This window comes from Perognathus longimembris, chromosome 13 (genome assembly GCF_023159225.1).
Source record: "Perognathus longimembris pacificus isolate PPM17 chromosome 13, ASM2315922v1, whole genome shotgun sequence".
Lineage (NCBI taxonomy): Eukaryota > Metazoa > Chordata > Mammalia > Rodentia > Heteromyidae > Perognathus > Perognathus longimembris.
Genome location: NC_063173.1, coordinates 62,962,478 through 62,987,605, shown reverse-complemented (window position 1 = coordinate 62,987,605; position 25,128 = coordinate 62,962,478). Strand labels below are relative to the sequence as shown.

Below are 25,128 nucleotides of genomic sequence, written 5' to 3'. Positions count from 1 at the left end.
CCCCCCCCCACTTTCCATGTCCAGCTTGAGCTAAAGGCACTCCCTCCATCCTGCAGGCTGCCCTGCCCTCCCCCTGCCCTCCCCCCCCGCCCGCCCCCCCCCCCCCACCTTCCATGTCCAGCTTGAGCTAAAGGCACTCCCTCCATCCTGCAGGCTGTAAGGCCCCAAAGATCCTCGTTGACTGCAGCAACCTGACTGCGCTGGCCACTCAGAACCCCCGTCCAAGGAGCTGCCAGGCACTGGTGGCTGGCTATGTGCGTGTTACCAAGGCTGCGGTGGGGGGGCAGGCGGGGGGGGGGAGGTCCCTGGCTGCCGGAGCTGGTGTGGAGGGAGCAGCAGGGCCTCACCCTGACCCGCCCACCAGCCTGGCCTGAACCCCATGGACAGGACACTTCCTGTCCCTGGGAGGGTGGCAGTGTGTGTGTGTGTGTGTGCATGCGTGCGTGTGTGTGTGTGGACACGGCCTGGTGGGTGGCAGCGTGTGTGTGTGCGTGTGTGTGGACACGGCCTGGTGGGTGGCAGCGTGCGTGTGTGACACGGCCTGGTGGGTGGCAGCGTGCGTGTGTGACACGGCCTGGTGGGTGGCAGTGTGTGTGCGTGTGTGTGTGCGCGTGTGTGGGGGCTCCCTCCCGGGGGCACACACAGAGGCCACCGTGGGGCTCTGGCGGTCCCCTGCGTCTCTGCCCGGCGGTGGGCTGAGGCGGGTTTCGGAGGCCGTGCAGAGCCCGGGCCCGGGGCGGCGTCGGCTCCCGACCCGAGGGGCCGGGCTCACAGGCCTGCCTCCCCTGCCCTCAGTACCACATGGAGTGTGTCAGCGGCTGCGTGTGCCCCAACGGGCTTCTGGACGACGGCCGCGGGGGCTGCGTGGTGGAGGAGGAGTGCCCGTGCGTGCACAACAAGGACCTGTACCTCCCGGGGGACCGGATCAGCCTGGACTGCAACAACACCTGGTGGGCGGTCTCCCCTGGGCGCTGATGGGGGGCGCGGGGGGGGGCGTGGGTGGAGGGCACGCGGGGGGGGGGGGAGCGCGCCGGGGGGAGGGCGTGGGTGGAGGGCGCGCGGGGGGGGGGGCGTGGGTGGGGGGCGCGCGGGGGGGGAGGGCGTGGGTGGGGAGTGCGCCGGGGGAGGGCGTGGGTGGGGGGGCGCCACGCCCGGGGGGAGGGCACCAGGCCCACGGGCCCGCCGGCTGCCACAGGGCCGCAGCGCGACCGTCGCGCAGTCCGCGGCGGCCCCTTGTGCCTCGCTGGGCCTGGAGCCCCCGTGGAGGTGGGGCGCGCTGGGGCGGCCCGCGGCCTGGGGGCGGCCCCTTGTGCCTCGCTGGGCCTGGAGCCCCCGTGGAGGTGGGGCGCGCTGGGGCGGCCCGCGGCCTGGGGGCGTCCTTGTGCCTCGCTGGGCCTGGAGCCCCGGTGGAGGTGGGGCGCGCTGGGGCGGCCCGCGGCCTGGGGGCGTCCTTGTGCCTCGCTGGGCCTGGAGCCCCGGTGGAGGTGGGGCGCGCTGGGGCGGCCCGCGGCCTGGGGGCGTCCTAGCGTCCCCCGCTCTCCTCAGCGTCTGCCAGAAGGGGCGCTGGGCGTGCACGGAGTACGCGTGCCACGGCACCTGCTCCATCTACGGGAGCGGCCACTTCATCACCTTCGATGGGAAGCACTATGACTTCGACGGGCACTGCTCCTACGTGGCCGTGCAGGTGAGCCGGGCCGGGGCGGCCCCGCCTGAGGCCGGGAGGGGCTGGGGTGGGAGAAGCCCGCCCTGCCTCGGCCCCGCCCCTCCTCAGCCCCGCCCCGCCTCGGCCCCGCCCTGCCTCAGACCCGCCCCGCCTCGGCCCCGCCCTGCCTCAGCCCCGCCCTGCCTCGGCCCCGCCCCTCCTCAGCCCCGCCCTGCCTCAGACCCGCCCCTCCTCAGCCCCGCCCTGCCTCGGCCCCGCCCCTCCTCAGCCCCGCCCTGCCTCGGCCCCGCCCTGCCTCAGCCCCGCCCTGCCTCGGCCCCGCCCTTCCCCAGCCCCGCCCTGCCTCAGCCCCGCCCTTCCCCAGCCCCAGCCCCAAGCCCTGCCGGGAGAATTTGGGCTCCTGACATCCAATGGGCGGGCAGGTTGAAGTCCTCTCCCCACCCTCCAGCTCTGTGTGTGTGTGTGTGTGTGTGTGCACACATGCATGTAGGTGCATGTGGTGCGTGTGCATGAGTGTGCCTATATGTGCGTGTGTGCGAGTGTGAAAACAGACCCGGCACGTCTCCAGGTTCCCCCCGCCCCTTGTGTGGCGTAGCTTTGCCCCAGTGAGGCGATGGAGGTCTGTGGTTGGGGATGCTGGGCTGGGGCCCCGGGGTGGGGGGGGGCTCAGGCCGGCCCTGCCGGCGGGGGGCGGGTGTCCGTGGAGGCACCCATGTGCGGCTGTCCCGGCGCCCCTAGGACTACTGCGGTCAGAACTCCTCCGGGGGCTCCTTCAGCATCGTCACCGAGAACGTGCCCTGCGGCACCACGGGGGTCACCTGCTCCAAGGCCATCAAGATCTTCATAGGGGTGAGTGCCGCCGCCCCCCTCCGCCCGGGACACGGTGGGGCCATGGGGACCCCCGGACACGGTGGGGGACCGTCCTCTCCCCTGGACAGGGGACGGAGCTGAAGCTGGAGGACGGGCACCGCGTGGTGAAGCAGCTGGAGGAGGGCCACCACGTGCCCTACATCACGCGGGAGGTGGGCCAGTACCTGGTGGTGGAGGCCAGCACCGGCATCATCGTCATCTGGGACAAGAAGACCACGCTCTTCATCAGGCTGGCTCCTTCCTACAAGGTGGGCGTCGCTGTCGGGGCCCCGCCCGCCCTCCCCTCCCCCTCCCTCCCCTCCCCCTCCCTCCCCCGTCCCCCGATCCCTGCCCCAGGCCCCCGGATGCTCCTCCCCCGCAGGGCACGGTGTGCGGCCTGTGCGGGAACTTTGACGACCGCACCAGCAACGACTTCACCACGCGGGACCACATGGTGGTGAGCGGCGAGCTGGACTTCGGGAACAGCTGGAAGGAGGCGTCCACCTGCCCGGACGTGAGCGGCACCCCGGACCCCTGCAGCGCGAACCCCCACCGCCGCTCCTGGGCTGAGAAGCAGTGCAGCATCATCAAGAGCAGAGTGTTCCGGGGGTGCCACAGCAAGGTGGGTGGGGGGGGTGGGGGGCACGTGGCCGGGCCGCTCGGGCTGCCGTGGCCCCGGGGCCTCTCCACGGCGGCGGCGGCGGCACATTTGGGGTCACGTGCTGCGTCGCCGTGGGGTGCCCGGCCTCCCTCCCTCTCCTGGCTCACACGCGTACCCCGGGGTGGGGTGGGGGGGTCCTGGCCGGGGCGGCAGCGTGGGCCCGGGGCACACCTGCGTGTCCCCCCCCCCCGCCAGGTGGACCCCACCGTCTTCTACGAGGCCTGCGTGCACGACTCCTGCTCGTGCGACACGGGCGGGGGACTGCGAGTGCTTCTGCTCGGCCGTGGCCTCCTACGCCCAGGAGTGCACCAAGGCCGAGGCCTGCGTGTTCTGGAGGACGCCAGACCTGTGTCGTGAGTGCCGGGGTCCCGGGCCCCAGGCTGCGGGGGGGCCGCCCTCCCCCCCCCCCGCCCCGTCCCGGCTCCCCTTTGTCCCGGTGCCTGCGGGCTCCTCAGCCTGACGCCGCCCCCTCCCCTCCCCTCCCCTCCCCCCCAGCCATATTCTGCGATTACTACAACCCCCCGGACGAGTGTGAGTGGCACTATGAGCCCTGTGGGAACCGCAGCTTCGAGACCTGCAGGACCATCAACGGCATCCACTCAAACATCTCCGTGTCCCACCTGGAGGGTGAGGGGCCCCGCTCTCCCGACACCCGCGCCCGCTGGCCGCCGCGGGGGCGACCAGGACCCGGGGGGCGTGGAGAGAGGGGCCCGGTGCGGACAAAGGTGGACCCGGCTCCCCTTACCGCAGGAGCGGCTCCTCCATGCGCCTGCCTGAGCTGGAGAGGCAACGGGGGCCGACAGTCGACAGGGGAGGGGGAGGGTGGGGAAGCAGACTGGGGGGGCAGGCAGCGCAGGACGCCCCACGGGGGAGACACAGGGACAGGCAGGACGCCCCACGGGGGAGACACAGGGACAGGCAGGACAGGACACCCCACGGGAGAGACACAGGGACAGGCAGGACAGGACACCCCACGGGAGAGACACAGGGACAGGCAGGACAGGACACCCCACGGGAGAGACACAGGGACAGGCAGGACAGGACACCCCACGGGGGAGACACAGGGACAGGCAGGACATGACACCCCACGGGGGAGACACAGGGACAGGCAGGGTGCCCCACGGGGGAGACACTGGGACAGGCAGGACAGGACACCCCACGGGAGAGACACAGGGACAGGCAGGACAGGACGCCCCACGGGAGAGACACAGGGACAGGCAGGACAGGGCGCCCCACGGGGGAGACACAGGGACAGGCAGGACGCCCCACGGGGGAGACACAGGGACAGGCAGGACGCCCCACGGGGGAGACACAGGGACAGGCAGGACAGGGCGCCCCATGGGAGAGACACAGGGACAGGCAGGACAGGACGCCCCATGGGGGAGACACAGGGACAGGCAGACACCCCACGGGAGAGACACAGGGACAGGCAGGACAGGGCGCCCCACGGGGGAGACACAGGGACAGGCAGGGTGCCCCACGGGGGAGACACTGGGACAGGCAGGGCAGGGCGCCCCGAGGGAGAGACTCGGGCCCCGAGTTCCTGAGGCCTGGGCTTCCCAGAGCACCGGCCCCAGGAGAAGGGCTGATGGGGTGGGAGCTGGGGAAGGCCACCTGGACCTGGAGAGGGCAGTGGTCCGAGCCTGTCCCCCTCCCTCCCCCCTCCCGTCCCCCTCCACCCCGGTGCTTCCCAGGCTGCTACCCCCGGTGCCCTCGGGAAAGACCCATCTACGACGAGGACCAGAAGAAGTGTGTCACCGGGGACCAGTGTGGCTGCTACATCGAGGACACCCACTACCCACCCGGAGCCCCCATCCCCTCCGAGGACATCTGCACGTCCTGGTGGGTCAGCCTGGGCCCGGGGGAGGTTCCCCACACCCGCGCGTGCGCGCACACACGTGCAGATACGTGGCAGCGCTCCACACACAGGCGTACGAACCAGCCACACGTGCAGACACAGCACACGCGTGTAACCCACCCACATGCGTGCATACCACACGCTGTGACCTACACAGCACGCGTAACCAACACACACAGCACCACATGCCACCTATCCGCACCAGACACCGCACACGTGAGGCCCCCCGCGGGCAGGCACCGCACACACGTGACCCGGGCACACACACGTGGCCTGCACACACGCACACACTGCACACACGCACAACACGCACATCGGCTGGGGGCAAGGAGGCCATCGGAGCCCAGCCCACCTTCTAGATCCGGCTCTTCCTCCCCCCGCATGCCCCCCCCCCCCCCCCGTGCCCTCGTGTAGAACGGGCAGGTCTCCTTTGGAGCGGGCTTATGGGGCGGTGCTGGGCCTGTGGGTGTCTGTGGCAGGGAGGGGGGTGTGCGCAGGGAGGGTGTAGGAGGTGTGTGTGTGAACAGGGAGGGTGTAGGAGGTGTGTGTGCACGTGTGTGAACAGGGAGGGTGTAGGAGGTGTGTGTGTGCACCTGTGTGAACAGGGAGGGTGTAGGAGGTGTGTGTGTGCACGTGTGTGAACAGGGAGGGTGTAGGAGGTGTGTGTGCACGTGTGTGAACAGGGAGGGTGTAGGAGGTGTGTGTGCACGTGTGTGTGAACAGGGAGGGTGTAGGAGGTGTGTGTGCACGTGTGTGAACAGGGAGGGTGTAGGGCGGGTGGCAGCTATTGTGTTTTTCTTGCAGCATGTGCTCGACTTCCTCCCAGATCACCTGCCAGATAGACGAAGGTGAGCCGGGGAGCGGGTGGGGGAACCCCCAGCCCGGCGGCCGGTGTCACCGGCTCCCGGCCGGCCTGGGGGGGGCCTGGCCTCCCGCGGGGGTTTTCCTTCGGCCCTGTCCCCCCGAGGCCTGCGGCGGCCCTGGCGCTCAGCTGACTCGTTTCTGTCCCTTCTTGGGGCGCCGTGCACGCCGCCGGCGTCCCTGTGGCCCGGCCTCCCGAGCGGCTGAGGGGACCCCCGCCCCGCCTGGGCCTCCCTGTGCCGGGGGGCGGCCGCCGGGAGGGCGGGGAGGCCTCTTCCCTGTGGTGTCGACGGCCGCTCCCCTTCCCTCCTAGACAAAGTCGTCAACGTGACCCAGGACGGCGTCTTCTGCTACTGGGACATCTGCGGCCCCAACGGAACGGTGGAGCATCGTTTCAACATCTGCAGCTCCTCCACCACCCCCCCCCTCGACCACCCCGACCAGCGCGATCACCACCTCCTTCACCACGCCCACGCCGCTCTCCACCACCACCACCCCCACGGCCACCGCCACCCCCAGCGCAGGTAGCGCCCCCCGCCCCGCGGCCCCTCCCGGGCCCCGGGAAGCGCGCTCCTGGGGGCCGGAGCAGGGGGACGTCCTCCGGTCCCTCCGCGTCTGCTCTCCATGACACCCCGGCCACCGGGGGATGGGCGGCCAGCAGTGGGACAGCCCCAGGCGCAAAGATACCTCGAAAATACGTGCTTAAAATCTCAAAAAGCCATCGAATGACATCTTCCTTTCCTCCCTTCCTTTGCAGCGCCATCAACACCTGCAGGTAAGTGATGCTGGTTTTATGAGGATAAACGGGGGGGGGGGCGGTGGTCCTGGCCGTGTCCAGGGACGACGGAGGTGGACGGGCCCTCTCTGGGCAGCCGCATTATTGTGCAAGAGCCGGGGGGGGGGGGGGAACAAAAACCTCCTTCCACACTCTTTCTTCCTGGAACGGGTCGCCCTTTTCTTTTCTTTACATTTTTGTGTGCCAGTACTGGGTGGGGCTAGAACTCACCCGGTGCTTTCGTTTGGCTTTTTTACCTGAGGCTGGTGCTCTACCACTTGAACCACAGCCTCACTTCGGGCTTTTTGCTGGCCAATGGGAGATGAGAGCCTCGTGGACTTCTCTACCAGGCTGGCTTCAAACCAAGATCCTTAGAACTCAGCCTCCTGAGTAGCTGAGATTACAGCCGTGAGCCACTGGTGCTCAGCCCTCTTCAGCTTGCTTTTTTTTGTTTTTTTTTTGCCAGTCCTGGGCCTTGGACTCAGGGCCTGAGCACCGTCCCTGGCTTCTTTTTGCTCAAAGCTAGCACTCTGCCACTTGAGCCACAGCACCACTTCTGGCCATTTTCTGTATATGTGGTGCTGGGGAATTGAACCCAGGGCCTCATGTATACGAGGCAAGCACTCTTGCCACTAGGCTGTATCCCCAGCCCCCCCCCCCCCTTAAGATTTTATACACAAATATTTGGAAATCGCTGAGGACAAAGCACTGAACTGGAGCCGGGCAGTCTGGGTGGCCTCCACCCCATGGCTCCGGTGGTCCTGTCCCTCTGGGCCTCAGTCATTAGGCTGCAAAATGAGAATGAAGGGGTGCTCTGACCCCACAAAGCAGTCCTTTGGAGGGAATGGGGATGGAGTGGCAGCCTTCGCTGGGGTTGGTCCTAGAGGTGCTGAGTCTTCTAAGTTTGTAGGTGCCTCTCCCCAGCCACACAGGACCAACACTGGGTTTTGGTGTTCTAGACTGGTGCTGCTACTGGTCTAACTGGATCAATGAAGACCACCCAAAGACTGGCATCGATGGAGGTGACCATGAGACGTTCAAGGGTGTCTGCATGGCTCCTGAAGACATTGAGTGCAGGTCAGCCGCAGAGCCCCACCTCAACTGGACAGAGTTAAAGCAGAAGGTGCAATGCAACGTCACACACGGGTTGGCTTGCGAGAATGAAGACCAGTTGGAAGGAGTTGGATTATGGGATCTCTGCTATGACTACGAGATACGAGTCAAGTGTTGCCTGCCATGGCATCTGTGTTTCTCCACCACCTCACCTACAACTACCACCCCTACAACTACCACCACCACCACCACCACCACAACATCCACCACTACACCAACATCGACCCCACCCACCTCTACAACTCCAACACCAACCCCTACCACCCCACCGACCTCCACCTCCACCACTTCACCAACACCAACCACCACCACTCCACCAACTCCCACCTCCACCACTCCACCAACTTCTGCCTCTACTTCTTCACCAACATCAACATCTACCACCCCACCAATTTCCACATCTACTATTTCTCCAACACCAACTCCTACCACCCCGCCAACTTCCACAACCACTACCTCTCCAACACCAACACCTACCACCCCGTCCACTTCCACATCAACCACTTCACCACCACCAACATCTAGCACCCCACAAACAACTTCACCAACACCAACACCTACCACCCCATCAACTTCCACATCCTCCTCTTCACCAACACCAACACCCTCCACTCCACCAACTTCCACTTCTACCACTTCACCAATACCTACCACCCTACCCACTTCCACATCTACGACTTCTCCAACACCAACAACTACCACCCCACCAACTTCCACATCAACCAGTACTTCTCCAACTCCAATACCCACCACCCCTCCGACAACATGTCCATGCCTTTGGACTGGCTGGTGGGATTCTGGTAAACTCTATCCTAATAAGACAGGTGATTTTGAATTGGTTGGAAGTGTCTGTGGTGGCTTGGCGCTGGACATCTCCTGCAGAGCTGTGGAGTATCCCAGCACTCCAATTGAGCAGCTAGGACAAAGAGTGGTATGTGATCCCTCTATTGGGCTGGTATGCAAAAATGAGGACCAGAAGGGAAGTGAGATTTTCCCAGTTCCCATCTGCCTTAACTATGAGATCAATGTCTACTGCTGTGATTGTGGTGTGGGCACCTCAACCACCACGAGAATGCCAACCTCCACATCCAGCACTCTTTCAACACCAACACCGACCACCCCACCAACATCCACCACTACATCACCAACATCTTCACCTACCACCCCACCATCCTCTACTCTAACTACTCCAACACCAACACCAACTACTACAACAAGCTCCACATCCAGTTCTTCTCCACCATCAGTACCTACCACCCCACCAACTACCACATCTACGACTCCAACACCCATATCCACCACCCCACCAACTTCCACATCTACTACTTCCCCAACACCAACATCTAGCACCCCACCAACTTCCACTTCTACTATTTCTCCAACACCCACTCCCACCACCCCACCAACTTCCACTTCTACTACTTCTCCAACTCCAGCAACTACCACTCCACCAACTTCCACTTCTACTACTTCTCCAACACCAACTCCCACTACCCTGCCAACTTCAACATCTACTACTTCTCCAACACCAGGAACTACCACCCCACCAACTTCCACTTCTACTACTTCTTCAACACCAACACCTACCACCCCACCAACTTCCACTTCTAGGACTTCTCCAACACCAACACCCACCACTCCACCAACTTCCACATCTACTACTTCTCCAACACCAGCAACTACCACTCCACCAACTTCCACTTCTACTACTTCTCCAACACCAGCAACTACCACCCCACAAACTTCCACTTCTAGTACTTCTCCAACACCCATATCCACCACCCCACCAACTTCTACATCTACTACTTCTCCAACACCAACACCAACCACTCCACCAACTTCCACATCTACTATTTCTCCAACACCAACACCTACCACCCCACCACCTTCTACTTCTAGTACTTCTCCAACACCAGCAACTACCACTCCACAAACTTCTACTTCTAGTACTTCTCCAACACCCATATCCACCACCTCACCAACTTCCACTTCTACTTCTCCAACACGAACTCCCACCACCCTGCCAACTTCCACATCTACTACTTCTCCAACACCAGGAACTACCACCCCACCAACTTCTACTTCTACTACTCCAACACCCATGTCTACCACTCCAACAACTTCCACTTCTACTACTTCTCCAACACCAAAAACAACCACCCCACCACCATCCACATCTCCAACTTCTCCAACACCAACTCCCACCACTCTGCCAACTTCAACATCTACTACTTCTCCAACACCAGGAACTACCACTCCACCAACTTCTACTATTTCTGCAACACTAACACCCACAACCCCACCAACTTCCACATCTACTACTTCTCCAATACCCATGTCTACCACTCCACCAACTTCCACTTCAGCTACTTCTCCAACACCAGCAACTACCACTCCACAAACTTCCACTTCTAGTACTTCTCCAACACCCATATCCACCACCCCACCAACTTCTACTATGTCTCCAACACCAACACCAACCACCCCACCAACTTCCACTTCTACTACTTCTCCAACACCAACACCTACCACCCCACCACCTTCCACTTCTAGTACTTCTCCAACACCAGCAACTACCACCCCACCAAGTTCCACATCTACTTCTCCAACACCAACACCTACCACCCCACCAACTTCCACTTCTACTACTTCTCCAACACCAACACCGACCACTCCACCAACTTCCACTTCTACTACTTCTCCAACACCAACACCTAACATCCCACCAACTTCCACATCTACTACTTCTCCAACACCCATGTCTACCACTCCATCAACTTCCACTTCTACTATTTCTCCAACACCCATATCCACCACCTCACCAACTTCCACTTCAGCTACTTCTCCAACACCAACTCCCACCACCCTGCCAACTTCAACATCTACTACTTCTCCAACACCAGGAACTACCACCCCACCAACGTCTACTTCTACTACGTCTCCAACACCAACAACAACCACCCCATCAACTTCCACTTCTACTACTTCTCCAACGCCAACACCTACCACCCCACCACCTTCCACTTCTAGTACTTCTCCAACACCAGCAACGACCACTCCACCAACTTCCACTTCTACTACTTCTCCAACACCAACACCAACCACTCCACCAACTTCCACATCTACTACTTCTCCAACACCAGCAACTACCACCCCACCAACTTCCACTTCTACTACTTCTCCAACGCCAACACCTACCACCCCACCAACTTCCACTTCTAGTACTTCTCCAACACCAGGAACTACCACCCCACCACCTTCCACTTCTACTACTTCTCCAACACCAACTCCTACCACCCCGCCACCTTCCACTTCTAGTACTTCTCCAACACCAGCAACGACCACTCCACCAACTTCCACTTCGACTTCTCCAACACCAGGAACTACCACCCCACCACCTTCCACATCTACTACTTCTCCAACAGCAACACCTACCACCCCACCACCTTCCACTTCTAGTACTTCTCCAACACCAGCAACTACCACTCCACCAACTTCCACTTCTACTACTTCTCCAACGCCAACACCCACCACCCCACCGACTTCCACTTCTACTACTTCTCCAACACCAACACCGACCACTCCACCAACTTCCACTTCTACTACTTCTCCAACACCAACTCCTACCACCCCGCCACCTTCCACTTCTAGTACTTCTCCAACACCAGCAACGACCACTCCACCAACTTCCACTTCGACTTCTCCAACACCAGGAACTACCACCCCACCACCTTCCACATCTACTACTTCTCCAACAGCAACACCTACCACCCCACCACCTTCCACTTCTAGTACTTCTCCAACACCAGCAACGACCACTCCACCAACTTCCACTTCTACTACTTCTCCAACACCAACACCGACCACTCCACCAACTTCCACTTCTACTACTTCTCCAACACCAACACCTAACATCCCACCAACTTCCACATCTACTACTTCTCCAACACCCATGTCTACCACTCCATCAACTTCCACTTCTACTATTTCTCCAACACCCATATCCACCACCTCACCAACTTCCACTTCAGCTACTTCTCCAACACCAACTCCCACCACCCTGCCAACTTCAACATCTACTACTTCTCCAACACCAGGAACTACCACCTCACCAACTTCTACTTCTACTACGTCTCCAACACCAACACCAACCACCCCATCAACTTCCACTTCTACTACTTCTCCAACGCCAACACCTACCACCCCACCACCTTCCACTTCTAGTACTTCTCCAACACCAGCAACTACTACCCTACCACCTTCCACTTCTGCTACTTCTCCAACACCAACTCCTACCACCCCGCCACCTTCCACTTCTAGTACTTCTCCAACACCAGCAACGACCACTCCACCAACTTCCACTTCGACTTCTCCAACACCAGGAACTACCACCCCACCACCTTCCACATCTACTACTTCTCCAACAGCAACACCTACCACCCCCACCACCTTCCACTTCTAGTACTTCTCCAACACCAGCAACGACCACTCCACCAACTTCCACTTCTACTACTTCTCCAACACCAACACCCACCACCCCACCGACTTCCACTTCTACTACTTCTCCAACGCCAACACCTAACATCCCACCAACTTCCACTTCTACTACTTCTCCAACGCCAACACCCACCACCCCACCGACTTCCACTTCTACTACTTCTCCAACGCCAACACCTAACATCCCACCAACTTCCACTTCTACTACTTCTCCAACACCAACAACTACTACCCCACCACCTTCCACTTCTACTACTTCTCCAACACCAACAACTACTACCCCACCACCTTCCACTTCTAGTACTTCTCCAACACCAGCAACTACCACCCCACCAACTTCTACTTCTACTTCTCCAACACCAACTCCTACCACCCCACCAACTTCCACTTCTAGTATTTCCCCAACACCAGCAACTACCACCACACCACCTTCTACTTCTACTACTTCTTCAAAACCAGCAACTACCACTCCACAAACTTCCATATCTACTACTTCACCAACACCATCATCTAGCACCCCACCAACTTCCACTTCTACTACTCCAACACCAACTTCTACCTCCCTGCCAACTTCCACCCCTACTACTTCTCCAACACCCATGTCTACCACCCCAACTTCCACTTCTCCTCCTTCTCCAACACCAACACCTACCACCACACCAACTTCCACATCAACCACTTCACCAACAACAACATCTAGCACCCCACCAACCACTTCACCGACACCAGCATCTAGCACCCCACCAACTTCTACTACTTCTCCAACAGCAACAACTACCACCCCACAAACTTCCACATCAACCACTACTTCTCCAACTCCAGCACCCACCACCCCTCCAACAACATGTCCATGCCTTTGGACTGGCTGGTGGGATTCTGGTAAACTCTATCCTAATAAGACAGGTGATTTTGAATTGGTTGGAAGTGTCTGTGGTGGCTTGGCACTGGACATCTCCTGCAGAGCTGTGGAGTATCCCAGCACTCCAATTGAGCAGCTAGGACAAAGAGTAGTATGTGATCCCTCTATTGGGCTGGTATGCAAAAATGAGGACCAGAAGGGAAGTGAGATTTTCCCAGTTCCCATCTGCCTTAACTATGAGATCAATGTCTACTGCTGTGATTGTGATGTGGTCACCTCAACCACCACGAGAATGCCAACCTCCACATCCAGCACTCTTTCAACACCAACACCGACCACCCCACCAACATCCACCACTACATCACCAACATCTTCACCTACCACCCCACCATCCTCTACTCTAACTACTCCAACACCAACACCAACTACTACGACAAGCTCCACATCCAGTTCTTCTCCACCATCAGTACCTACCACCCCACCAACTACCACATCTACGACTCCAACACCCATATCCACCACCCCACCAACTTCCACTTCTACTACTTCCCCAACACCAACATCTAGCACCCCACAAACTTCCACTTCTACTACTTCTCCAACACCAGCAACTACCACCCCCAACTTCCACTTCTACTACTTCTCCAACACCAACTCCCACCACCCCGCCAACTTCAACATCTACTACTTCTTCAACACCAGGAACTACCACCCCACCAACTTCTACATCCACCACTTCCCCAACACCAACACCTACCATCACACCAACCTCAACATCCACCACCTTCTCGACAAGAACACCTACGACTTCTGGAATAACCTCAACTGCTCCCAGTTCGACCACCAGGGGAACACCCACCCCAGCTTCTACTACCCCGAAGCCTACAACTCCAACCTCTACCATTACTACTGCCACCACCACAGGTAAGCTCCACCCCCCATACACATACTTCCACCACCAAAGAGATGTCAACCCCAGCATCTACTACCACAGAGGCCCCGTGTCTACTGCATTGACACCTCACACACCACTGTCCTCGGTCACTGCCGCAGGGGGCAGCACTCTCCCCACATGGGGAATCTGAGTCCCTCAGCCCAGCTACCACCACTGCCCCTCCAGGTCAGCAGACAGGAGGAACCACCCCTGCTCCTCTTTGCGCAGGAGAGCTGCTCTTCTGCCAGGGGAGCTCTTGTCAGGAGGACTTGAACCTGGGCCAGCACTTCCCGCCTGGTGCCCCTGCTTTACTTAGGGTGGCTTGAGGTGGGCTCCGAGGGTCTCCCCTGCCCTCCAGGCCTGAGCTACAGGCGGCAGTGTGAAGGTCCCACCTTTGGGGATGATGAACTGTGCGCGGGCACAGCTTTTATCCTGTACCCCTTAGCTCATCTCTAATGGGGCCTCTGGAAAGCCCTGGGCTGCTGGAGCAGGAGGGAGGGTGGGGGCAGCATCCCCTCGCCTGGGTCTCCCTGCTTGGGGCCCTCAGGGCCTCTCTGGGCACAGCCCTGGAGGCCTCTCCCAGGGTAGTTAGTCCGGCCCTCTCAGGTAGACCAGATACCAACTGGGGGCAACTGGCCTGGCCAGCACATCCTGGGGCTTCTTGGGGCCCTGGCTACACCGCCTTGAATACGGGCACATCTGAGAAATGGACACGAGGCCTTGTTCCCTCTGGTGCCCTTCCTCCATCCCGCGGAGGCCCCTGCGCCCGGCCCACAGCTCAGCCCCAGGCTTTACGTGTAACCACTGTTTCTACAGGCACGCCTTTCTCTTCCGAGACCACCCCCACCGGCGGGACCACAACCGAGTTGTCCTCACCCACCACCAGATCAACCTCAACACCCTCTTCCGCGCCCCCCACTGCGCCTCCATCCACCCCGACCACGCCCACGCGGACGCCACTCTCCTCCACCACCCCGACCACCCCGCGGACCACCAGTACCTCGGTCTCCTGGGGCTCCACTGCCTCGGTCAGCCCGCTCACCTCCCCCAGCACCTGGTGGACCAGCAGTGCCACACAGATCACCTGCTGTGTGCTGAATGACACGTTCTATGGCCCAGGTACCTGCAGCGTTCAAAGCCCATGCCCAGGCAGCCGGGGCTGGTTTTAGTCCCTGCCTTTGCCAGGGGGTTAGGAGCCAGGGCAAGGTCCAAGCTAGGAATTAGCTCAGGAGGCTGGGGGCATATGGGTGGGCCGCTCCGAGACCAGCTGCAGTTGACCGAAAACACGAATGAGGAGTCAGGTATCTTCCAGGGTCACGGGGCGAGGGAGGGGCGGTGAAACCAAGGCTGGTGTGGGGCGTGGTGGGGTGTATGAGTTCATTTCCTATTGCTGTAGCGAGGTCCTTGGGACCAGACAGTTCATGAAGAAGAGGGTTATTTTCCCCACAGTTCTGAAGCCTGGGAAGTCTGCACGTGTGGTTCACACTGGCGAGGACTCGGCGGGCGCCGTGGGGGAGGGCCTCACGTGGCAGGGCAGGGCAAGGTGCCTGCCAGCTGGGGACTGTCTTATAAAGCCAATAGTGCTGCCTGATGGCCCCGCCCGAACCACGTCCTCAGACCCAGCGGCCTCTCACAGGCTTCCCCTCCTCATCCACTGATAGTGGGCCGCCACCGCGGGTGGCCTGAGCATGGGCTTCTCCTCTTCCCTTGCAGGAGAGGTGATCTCCAACCACACCTCCGGGGGCAACTGCTATCAGGCCAACTGTACCATCGACTGCCAAGTCCTCACGACCACCTGGCCCTGCCCCTCCACGCCCTCCCCCCCCCTCCACGCCCCCCTCCCCCACCCCCCCCACAACCACACCCTCCACCACCACCAGCACCAGCCAGGGGCCGCCCCCCGACTGCCCAGACTTTGATCCTCCGAGGCAGGTCAGTGGGCTGTGGGGGGGAGGGGGGCGCGTCCCCTTGGCTCTGGGTCGGCCCACCTTCCGGTCCTGCAAGATGTCCCATCCCTCAGCCTCGCCCCCTCCGAGCCAGGATGAGACTTCCAGTGACTTCCATTTTTAGTGGTACTGGGGATTGAACTCTGGGCCTCATGGGGCCCGACACTGAATCAGTCCCGGCTACCACCCCAGCACCGCTGCCCCCCCCTCCCGGCCTCCCTCCCTCCCTCCCCCGGTCCCAGCTGACCCCGCTCACCCTCCTGCACTCACAGGTGAATGAGACCTGGTGGTTGTGCGAATGCTACATGGCCACGTGCAAGTACAACAACACCGTGGAGATCGAGAAGGTGGAGTGCGATCCCCCGCCGAAGCCCACGTGCTCCAACGGCCTGCCGCCGGTGCGCGTGGAGGACCCCGACGGCTGCTGCTGGCACTGGGAGTGCGACTGTAAGCCCGGCCCCCGGGGGACCGCCCGGCCCACCCCCCCTTCCCCTGGGAGCAGAAGGCCCCGGGGTTCCTCGGGCACAGACGGTTTCTAAGCCCCCGTGGAAGGCTAAGCACACGGTCCTGGACTTCCCGTCCTCCTGGGCCTCTCTCCTCCAGAAGTCGCCGGACTGACGGGGCAGGGCACCCCTGGGACGAGGGGGCTTCTGAGGTTGAATGGGCCCCCCCCGGCCCCCAGCCTGTCCCCCGTAGGCCCGAGGCCGGGTCCCCGCTTGCGGCAGCGGCTCTCAGGAGCTCCGTGGGAAGACAGCTGTGGGAGCAGCGCAGCAGCTGCCTGCCCCGCCCGGGAGCGGGCTTCTCCGCACCCTCAGCTCCCACCGGCCCTTCCAGCCGGTCTCTGGACTCCTGCCTCGCCCCGGATTGGCACCAGCCCCCCCCCTCCGCCCCCCGATCAGCGCCACCTCCCTGGCCTCTCCCCAGGTTACTGCACCGGCTGGGGCGACCCTCACTACATGACCTTCGACGGCCTGTACTACAGCTACCAGGGCAACTGCACCTACGTGCTGGTGGAGGAAGTCTCCCCCACGGTGGACAACTTCGGGGTGTACATCGACAACTACCACTGCGACGCCAACGACAAGGTGTCCTGCCCCCGCACGCTCATCGTGCGCCACGAGACCCAGGAGGTGCTCGTCAAGACCGTGCAGATGGCGCCCATAAAGATGCAGGTCGGTGGGCCCGGCGTCCCCCGGGGGGAGCCCTGCTTCCTCCGTGAGGCTCCGCCGTCTGCAGGGCTCCCGGGAGGGCGGGGCGCCCCCACCCGCGGGCCGTGGGGGGGCCGGGGCGAGGCCGGGGACCCCTCCTGACCCCGGCGCGCCGGCTGCAGGTGCAGGTCAACAAGCAGGCGGTGGCGTTGCCCTACAAGAAGTATGGGGTCGAGGTGTACGAGTCAGGCATCAACTTCATGGTGAACATCTCCAGGCTGGGCGCCCTCATCTCCTACAACGGCCTCTCTTTCTCCATCCGGCTGCCCTACCGGCTGTTTGGCAACAACACCAAGGGCCAGTGCGGTGAGCCTCGGGGCCCCGGGGCCCCCTCTCTCGGCGCCCTGCCCCGGGAGGGCGAGGCTGGGTGCGGGCGGGCGGGTGGGTGCCGGCCCGACGCGCCCCTCCCCCTCCCCCCGCAGGCACCTGCACCAACAACACGGCGGACGACTGCGTGCTGCCGAGCGGGGAGGTGGTCTCCGACTGCGAGCTGGCCGCCGACCAGTGGGTGGTGGACGACCCCTCCAAGCCGCACTGTCCCCACGCCGGCTCCACCACCCAGCGCCCGTCCACCACCGCCGCGGGGCTCCGCAAGACCACCAGGCCCCAGGACTGCCCCGGCTCCCCGCTCTGCCAGCTCATCAAGGACAGGTGACCCCGCCCGGGGTCCGCGGGGGGGCGGCGGGGGGCCTCGCCCTCCGAGCCGCCCGCCGCGGGCCCGTGCTGTCCCCGCGGTGCCTCCCTGGCCGGCGCGGGCCGAGCTCCGGGACCGCGGGGGGAGGGGGGAGGCCCGGAGGCGGCGGGAGAGGCGGGCGCGAGGTGCCAGCCCGCGTGCGACCCGAGCCCGTCTCCCCCCCAGCTTGTTCTCGCCCTGCCACGCCGTGGTGCCCCCCCAGCACTACTACGACGCCTGCGTGTTCGACAGCTGCTTCGTGCCCGACGGCGGCCTGGAGTGTGCCAGCGTGCAGATCTACGCGGCCCTCTGCGCCCAGGAGGGCGTCTGCATCGACTGGCGGAACCACACCCACGGGGCCTGCCGTGAGTGCCGGGGGGCCCCCCCGCCCCCCCGCCCCGCCCACGCGGGGGCTCTGGGCTCCGCCTGCGCCCAGCCCATCCTGAAGAGGGAGAGGTTCAGGTGGTTGGGGCCTCAGGGCGCGGGGGGGGGGTGCGGGGGAGGACAGCCTGGAGGTGGCAGGCTGCTGGAGCCCCACCAGCCTCGGGGCGCCCCGCCGGCACCCCAGCCCTCACTGGGGACAGACGTGGGGGATGGGGCAGACACTGAGAGGCTGCAGCTGTCCCCCCCGCCCCCCCAATGCAGGAGTTGGGTGATTTCCAGTGGCGGGGCTGGGCAGCTCTGTCAGGCAAGGCAGGCTGGCTTTCCTCCTGCTGACATGGCCCTGCCGGTTCTTTCCAGCCATGACGTGCCCGCCACACCGGGAGTACCGGGCCTGTGGTCCCACCGAAGAACCCACCTGCAAGTCCAGGTACGACGCGGCTTGAGAGTCCGGCCGGAGGGGGGCACCCTGGCCCCGCCCACCGGCTCCCCGTGCTCCCCAGCCCCGCCCACCGGCCACCCACTGGCTTCTGATGAGCTTCTCGCCCCTCCAGCCCCGCCCCGGAGGACTCCGAGAGGCTGGTGGAAGGCTGCTTCTGCCCCGAAGGCACCGTGAACTATGCCCCTGGCTTTGACGTTTGCGTGAACACGTGCGGTATGGCCCCCCTTCCCCCCGCCCCGCCCCCCCCCCCCCCCCCGCTTCCTCCGTGTCCGCAGATGCTGGGCGGCTCTGCTGACCGCGCTCCGTTTCCTCCCTCTCCCTAGGCTGCATGGGACCTGACAATGTGCCCCGAGAGGTAGGCGTTCTTCCTGCGGCTGGGGGAGGGGCTCCTCCAGCTCCCGCACCTTACAGGGGTAGATAGAGCAAGGGGGCGTGGCACCTGGGCGCCTCAGAGACTGCCCAACGAGTCACTAGGTTGTGGGAGGCTGATGTGTCCACTGATGTGTCCACTGATGTATCCATCTCTCTCCCAATCACCCATGCATCGTCCGTCCATCCGTCCATCCATCCGTCATTCACCCATCATTTTTCAGTCTGCCAATCCCTTCCTTATCTACCCCCACCTACCTGTTCATTCGGTGTGTTTATGCATCTGTCTCCTAGCTGATTCATCGGTCTGTTGATCCATCCATCTGTCCATTAACTACCCATCTATCACCCACCCATCCATCATCCATCCATCTACTCATCTATTCACTTACACATTAGTTCCTCTGTCCAGACATCATCCATCCATCCACCTATCTATCTACTTAGGCATTCACCTCTCTAGTCATCCCTCCACCCATTTACTATCCACCCATCCATCCATTCATTCATCTACTATCCGCCCATTCCTCAACTACCATCCATCCATCCACCCACCCACCCACCCATCCATCCACCCATCCATCCACCTGTCCATACATCCCTTCATCCCTTCATCCATCCATCCACCCACCCATCCATCCATCTACCCATCCATCCACCTGTCCATACATCCCTTCATCCCTTCATCCATCCACCCACCCATCCATCCATCCACCCATCCACCCATCTACCCATACATCCACCCGCCCATCCCTCCCTCCCTCCATCCATCCACCCACCCATCTATCCACCCAGCCACCTACCCACCCATCCGCTCACCCACCCATCTATCTACCCACCCATCCATCCATGTACTTTAACCCACCCACCAGTCATACGATGCTCTCTAAATCTGAGAAGACGCCTTGGGCCAGGTTAGCACCATGGTTAGCTCCTAGTCACGCGGTTGCTTCTTTAGCTGGATTCTGTGGTTGCCATGTGCCAGGCCCAGGCTGGCAGACGCGGGTGAGCCTGCCGCACTCGTGCGGTAGCGTGCTCGCTGCGGGTTTCAGAGCCCGCTCCGGGACCGGCTGCACGCGGCAGCTCCTTCTCCCTGGCTAGCCAGGGCCGTCCTCTCCCCGCTTACCCTCCCTTCTCCCTGCAGTTTGGGGAGCGCTTCACGTTCGACTGCAAGGACTGTGTCTGCCTGGAGGGTGGGAGCGGCATCATCTGCCAACCCCGCGTGTGCGCGCAGAAGGGCCCCTCCCGGTGCACCGAGGACGGCACCTACCTGGTCACAGAGATCGACCCAGCCGACCCCTGCTGCAGCACCTCCTCCTGCAGTAAGGCCGCCCCGGGCTGCGTCCCTCCTGGGGCTCCGGCCCCGGCGTGCGGGGGGGGGGGGGCTCCTGTCCCCTCCCAGAGCTCAGCCTGCGTCCCCCCGAGAGGGCGCGGGCCGAGGCCCGTCGGGCCCGGCACCCCTGACGTCTGCACGGACGCTGTGCGGTGGGGAGCAGAGCCCTGACTTTGGGGGGCCGCCCCAGCCCCACACGCCCGCTCCCCTGCCCCTGCAGAGTGCAACACCAGCCTGTGCCAAGAGGAGCCCCCCTCGTGCCTGCTGGGATTCGAGGTGAAGAGGAGGACGGTGCCTGGACGCTGCTGCCCGGTCTACTCCTGTGGTGAGCGGGCGGGCGGGCGGGCGGGGCGGCGGGCGGCGTGGGCTGGGGCGGGAGGCGCCTCACTGAGGGCCGGTGCCCCCCCCCCCCCGCGGCCCCAAACACCCACCCTGCTGTGGGTCGGCCTCTGGACCCCAGGGGCCCCGCTGGGCTGAGGCTCAGGATGACCTCTGATGACCTTTGGGCTCTTTGTTTCCCAAGAGCCCAAAGGTGTGTGTGTGCACCAGAATGCCGAGTACCAGGTGAGCCCTGGGCTGGGACACAGAGCGGGGGGGAGGGGGGGGGGGAGGGGGAGGAGGGGGGGAGGGGAGAGGGGAGGGGAAGGGGGAGGGCCCAGCTCTGGTCCCTGAGGACAGGGAGGAGGTGCTGCATGGGGACCCAGGAAGGGAGGCCCTGGGGCTGGAAGGAGTATGCAGTTCATGCCTGCCCTTACTCCTGCCTACCTGCCCCTGCCTACCTGCCCCTGCCTGCCCCTGCCTGCCCTGCCTGCCCCTGTCCCTGCCTGCCCCTGCCTGCCCCTGCCCCTGCCTGCCCCTCCTGCCCCTGCCTGCCCCTGCCTGCCCTGCCTGCCTGCCCCTGCCTGCCCTGCCTGCCCTGCCTGCCCCTGCCTGCCCTGCCTGCCCTGCCTGCCCTGCCTGCCCCTGCCTGCCCCTGCCTGCCCCTGCCTGCCCCTGCCTGCCCCTGCCCCTGCCTGCCCCTGTCCCTGCCTGCCCCTGCCTGCCCTGCCTGCCCCTGCCCCTGCCTGCCCCTCCTGCCCCTGCCTGCCCCTGCCTGCCCTGCCTGCCTGCCCCTGCCTGCCCTGCCTGCCCTGCCTGCCCTGCCTGCCCTGCCTGCCCCTGCCCCTGCCTGCCCCTCCTGCCTCTGCCTGCCCCTGCCTGCCCTGCCTGCCTGCCCCTGCCTGCCCTGCCTGCCCTGCCTGCCCCTGCCTGCCCTGCCTGCCCTGCCTGCCCTGCCTGCCCCTGCCTGCCCCTGCCTGCCCCTGCCTGCCCCTGCCCCTGCCTGCCCCTGCCTGCCCCTGCCCTGCCTGCCCTGCCTGCCCTGCCTGCCCCTGCCTGCCCTGCCTGCCCTGCCTGCCCTGCCTGCCCCTGCCTGCCCCTGCCTGCCCCTGCCTGCCCCTGCCCCTGCCTGCCCCTGCCTGCCCCTGCCCTGCCTGCCCTGCCTGCCCTGCCTGCCCTGCCTGCCCTGCCTGCCCTGCCTGCCCCTGCCTGCCCCTGCCTGCCCCTGCCTGCCCCTGCCCCTGCCTGCCCCTGCCCCTGCCTGCCCTGCCTGCCCTGCCTGCCCTGCCTGCCCTGCCTGCCCTGCCTGCCCCTGCCCCTGCCTGCCCCTGCCTGCCCCTGCCTGCCCCTGCCTGCCCCTGCCTGCCCTGCCTGCCCCTGCCTGCCCTGCCTGCCCCTGCCTGCCCTGCCTGCTTGCCCCTGCCTGTTTGCCCCTGCCTGTTTGCCCCTGCCCGTTTGCCCCTGCCCGTTTGCCCCCGCCCGTGCCCGCAGCCTGGCTCTCCAGTGTACTCCTCCAAGTGTGAAGACTGCGTGTGCACCCATGCCAAGGACAACAACACCCGGTTCAACGTGATCACCTGCACCCACGTGCCCTGCAACAGCTCCTGCAGCCGGTAAGCCCCCGGCCCACTCCCTGCCTCAGTCCAGCCCGTACGCCACAGCCTCCCCCTTCCCTTCTCTGCCTCAGTTTACTCCGTAAGCCATGGCCCCTACCTTCCCCCGCCCTGCCCCAGTCCACCCTCCTCCCATCTCCCGGAGCAGCCAGCGTTGTCACTGTCCCCACCTCTCTACCCCGACACTGGCCCAGACGGTGGCCCAGGCGGGGGTTCCGGCAGCCCCGGGGCCGTGCGGGGCGCGGAGGCAGGCCTGAGGGCTGAGCCGGGCCCCGTCCGTGTCCACAGGGCTTCGACCTCGTGGACGTCCCCGGTGAGTGCTGCAAGAAGTGCCAGCAGACGCAGTGTGTCGTGGAGAGGCCCAACGGCCAGTTCCTCATCCTGGAGGTGGGCGCGGGCGGCATCCGGGGTGCCGGTGCGGGCTGAGAGCGTGGCCCGCCCTTGGGGGCTGGGCGACGACGGCCGCGCCCGCCCCCGGCGTCCCTGGCCCGGCGGCCGTGGCTCCGTGTGGAGCGCGCCACCCGCGTCACGGTCCCGGCGGTCTGGGTCGGCCGCGGCGTGCGTGACCCCGGTGCCGCTCCCCCCGCAGCCCGGGGAGACGCGGGAAAACCTCGACGACAAGTGTACCTACTTCACCTGCACCAAGATCAACAGCCAGCTCACCTCCTTCGTCTCCAGAATCATGTGCCCTGAGTTCGACGAGAGCAGCTGTGTCCCGGTGAGTGCCGCCCCCCCCCCCCCCCGCGTGGGGGACCCTGGCGGCGCGCGGGTTGCTCCCGCGTCTGGGACGGCGCCCTCTGGCCCGCGTGGAGGCCCTGCCCGGGGACTCCCCCGCACGGCGAGGGCCCTGGGTCTCAGCGCCCCCTCTTCCTCCAGGGCTCCGTCACGTTCATGCCCAATGGATGCTGTAAGACCTGTGAGTACAGACGGGAGCCCAGCCTGGACGGCACAGGAGGGCGGGTGGGGCCCGGGGACCCCGTCCCCGCTGGCGGAGGGAGGGCGGGCACGCGGGGCCCGGTGAGCTCCAGCCGCGCCCCGCCTCGCTCCCCAGGCATTCCCCGCAACCAGACAAGGGCGCCCTGCTCCACCCTGCGCGTCACGAAGGAAATCTCACACGACGGCTGCGCCAGGAACGTCAGCATGAACTACTGCTCCGGGTCCTGTGGGACCTCCGCCATGTGAGTCCCGGGCGGGGCGGGCGCCCCGGGGGCGCGGCGGCGGAGCCCCGGGGGACACCCCGAGAAGGCCTCCGGGCGGGCGGCGGGCCCTCACCGGCCCTCCCCCGCCCTCCCCCGCCCTCCCCCGCCCTCCCCCGCCCTCCCCCCGCCCTCACCGGCCCTCCCCCGCCCTCCCGGCCCCAGGTACTCCGCCCAAGCCCAGTCCCTGGACCACCAGTGCTCTTGCTGCAAGGAGGGGAGGACCAGCCAGCGCGAGGTGAGCCTGGACTGCCCCGACGGCGGCTCGCTGCGGTACACCTACACGCACATCGAGAGCTGCCGGTGCCAGGACACCGTCTGCGAGCTGCCCCGGGCCCCGCGCAGCCGGGCCCGCCGCGCCAGCCCCCGCCTCCCGGGCGGGAACTGAGCGGGGCCCCTCGGCCGCCCTGCCCGGCCCCGCCGCCCCCCCCCCCCGCCCCCAGCGCCCCGGCTTCCCGAGCTTCGCGTCCTCGCTGCAGATATTTATTTTCTGATTCTTTGTTCCATCTTTTGCTTTCTGACAATAAACTCAGGCAGATGTTGTACCCGTGAGGTCTGAGTCGGTGCTGTAGGGGTCAGAGTCCCATGCGCACGCACACACGCACACACACACGCACACGCACGCACACACGCACGCACACACTGCGCGTCACCACGCTTTGCACCCAGGACAAAGGGAGCTGGCTTTGACAAACACCGAACGCAAAATGTGGCCCCCGGAAGTGCCTTCCCTTAGGACCCCTGGCCCTCTGTGGGTGGGGCCCTCCGAGCCTCGCGCTGAACCCCGATTTCCCTCACAGCTCGCCATGAGGCCCTGGTCTAGCCCCAGGGGTACCACAGGCTGCAAAGAGCGTATGTGTGCTTGTGTGGGGTGCACAGGTGTGCAATGCCCGTGTGTGTGAATATATGCCTATACGCACACATTATACGTGTGTGAGTGTGTGTGTGTGTTGTGTTTGGTTGCTGAGCCTCTGGCCTCTGGGAACACTCTTGGTGGCGGCTGGCCCAGGGCGTCTGTGCCGTCTTCTCCTCCGAGGCAGGGTGTGGGGAGGGGCCCAGGACTCCTGCCCTCCTCGTCTGGGCCAGAGGGAGGCCCTGGCCTTTGTCCCCGGCGCCCCCTTCTTATCCCTGAGCTGGGTGGGTGCACCCATTCCTCGGAGCCGGTGAGACCAGGCCCCCAGCTCCGCTTCAGGGCTGCTGGAGATACCACCATTGAACAGCAGGGGGAGCCAGAAACACGCGGCCACCGTCCCGTGAGTCACACTGGAAAGGAGAAAAATCAGGACTTCTGGGGCATGTGGGCGGGAAGGGCTTGCACACCGAGAAGGTAAACACACCTGCCATCTCACACTTTGGCCGTCTTAAAGTTGCACACGCATGCACACACACGCACATGCACCCCCATGCAAGGCAGCTGAGCTTGTGTGCGAATAGAGGCATGGGCTTGACAGCCTACACACTCATGGTCTGTCCACACCACAGGAGGGGCAGACAGTCGGTGGTGCTGGGTAACGGGGCCACGGGATGTGGCCTCCACTTCACAGTCGAAACAAAAATAAAATACCAAGTGGATAACCCG

General features: G+C 63.9%; 1 protein-coding gene across 1 annotated transcript in view; it reads left to right on the top strand.

Annotated features, from left to right (window-relative positions):
* Nucleotides 1-23,937, top strand: part of Muc2 (mucin 2, oligomeric mucus/gel-forming) — a 37,203-nt gene extending 13,266 nt beyond the window's left edge. Inside the window, 37 exon segments of the mRNA XM_048361473.1 lie at nt 154-254; nt 796-950; nt 1,546-1,684; nt 2,402-2,512; nt 2,602-2,781; nt 2,895-3,134; nt 3,369-3,428; nt 3,430-3,526; nt 3,669-3,800; nt 4,868-5,015; nt 5,836-5,879; nt 6,206-6,311; nt 6,313-6,416; nt 7,627-8,275; nt 8,531-8,826; nt 10,684-11,001; nt 11,257-11,493; nt 15,034-15,189; nt 15,784-15,899; nt 15,901-16,002; nt 16,289-16,463; nt 16,941-17,188; nt 17,347-17,530; nt 17,647-17,875; nt 18,084-18,262; nt 18,639-18,702; nt 18,833-18,933; nt 19,044-19,075; nt 20,234-20,411; nt 20,643-20,747; nt 20,946-20,986; nt 22,232-22,381; nt 22,642-22,740; nt 22,943-23,071; nt 23,230-23,269; nt 23,405-23,531; nt 23,715-23,937. Coding sequence (XP_048217430.1) covers nt 154-254; nt 796-950; nt 1,546-1,684; nt 2,402-2,512; nt 2,602-2,781; nt 2,895-3,134; nt 3,369-3,428; nt 3,430-3,526; nt 3,669-3,800; nt 4,868-5,015; nt 5,836-5,879; nt 6,206-6,311; nt 6,313-6,416; nt 7,627-8,275; nt 8,531-8,826; nt 10,684-11,001; nt 11,257-11,493; nt 15,034-15,189; nt 15,784-15,899; nt 15,901-16,002; nt 16,289-16,463; nt 16,941-17,188; nt 17,347-17,530; nt 17,647-17,875; nt 18,084-18,262; nt 18,639-18,702; nt 18,833-18,933; nt 19,044-19,075; nt 20,234-20,411; nt 20,643-20,747; nt 20,946-20,986; nt 22,232-22,381; nt 22,642-22,740; nt 22,943-23,071; nt 23,230-23,269; nt 23,405-23,531; nt 23,715-23,937 — 5,795 coding nt within the window.
* Nucleotides 23,938-25,128: the final 1,191 nt, after the last annotated feature.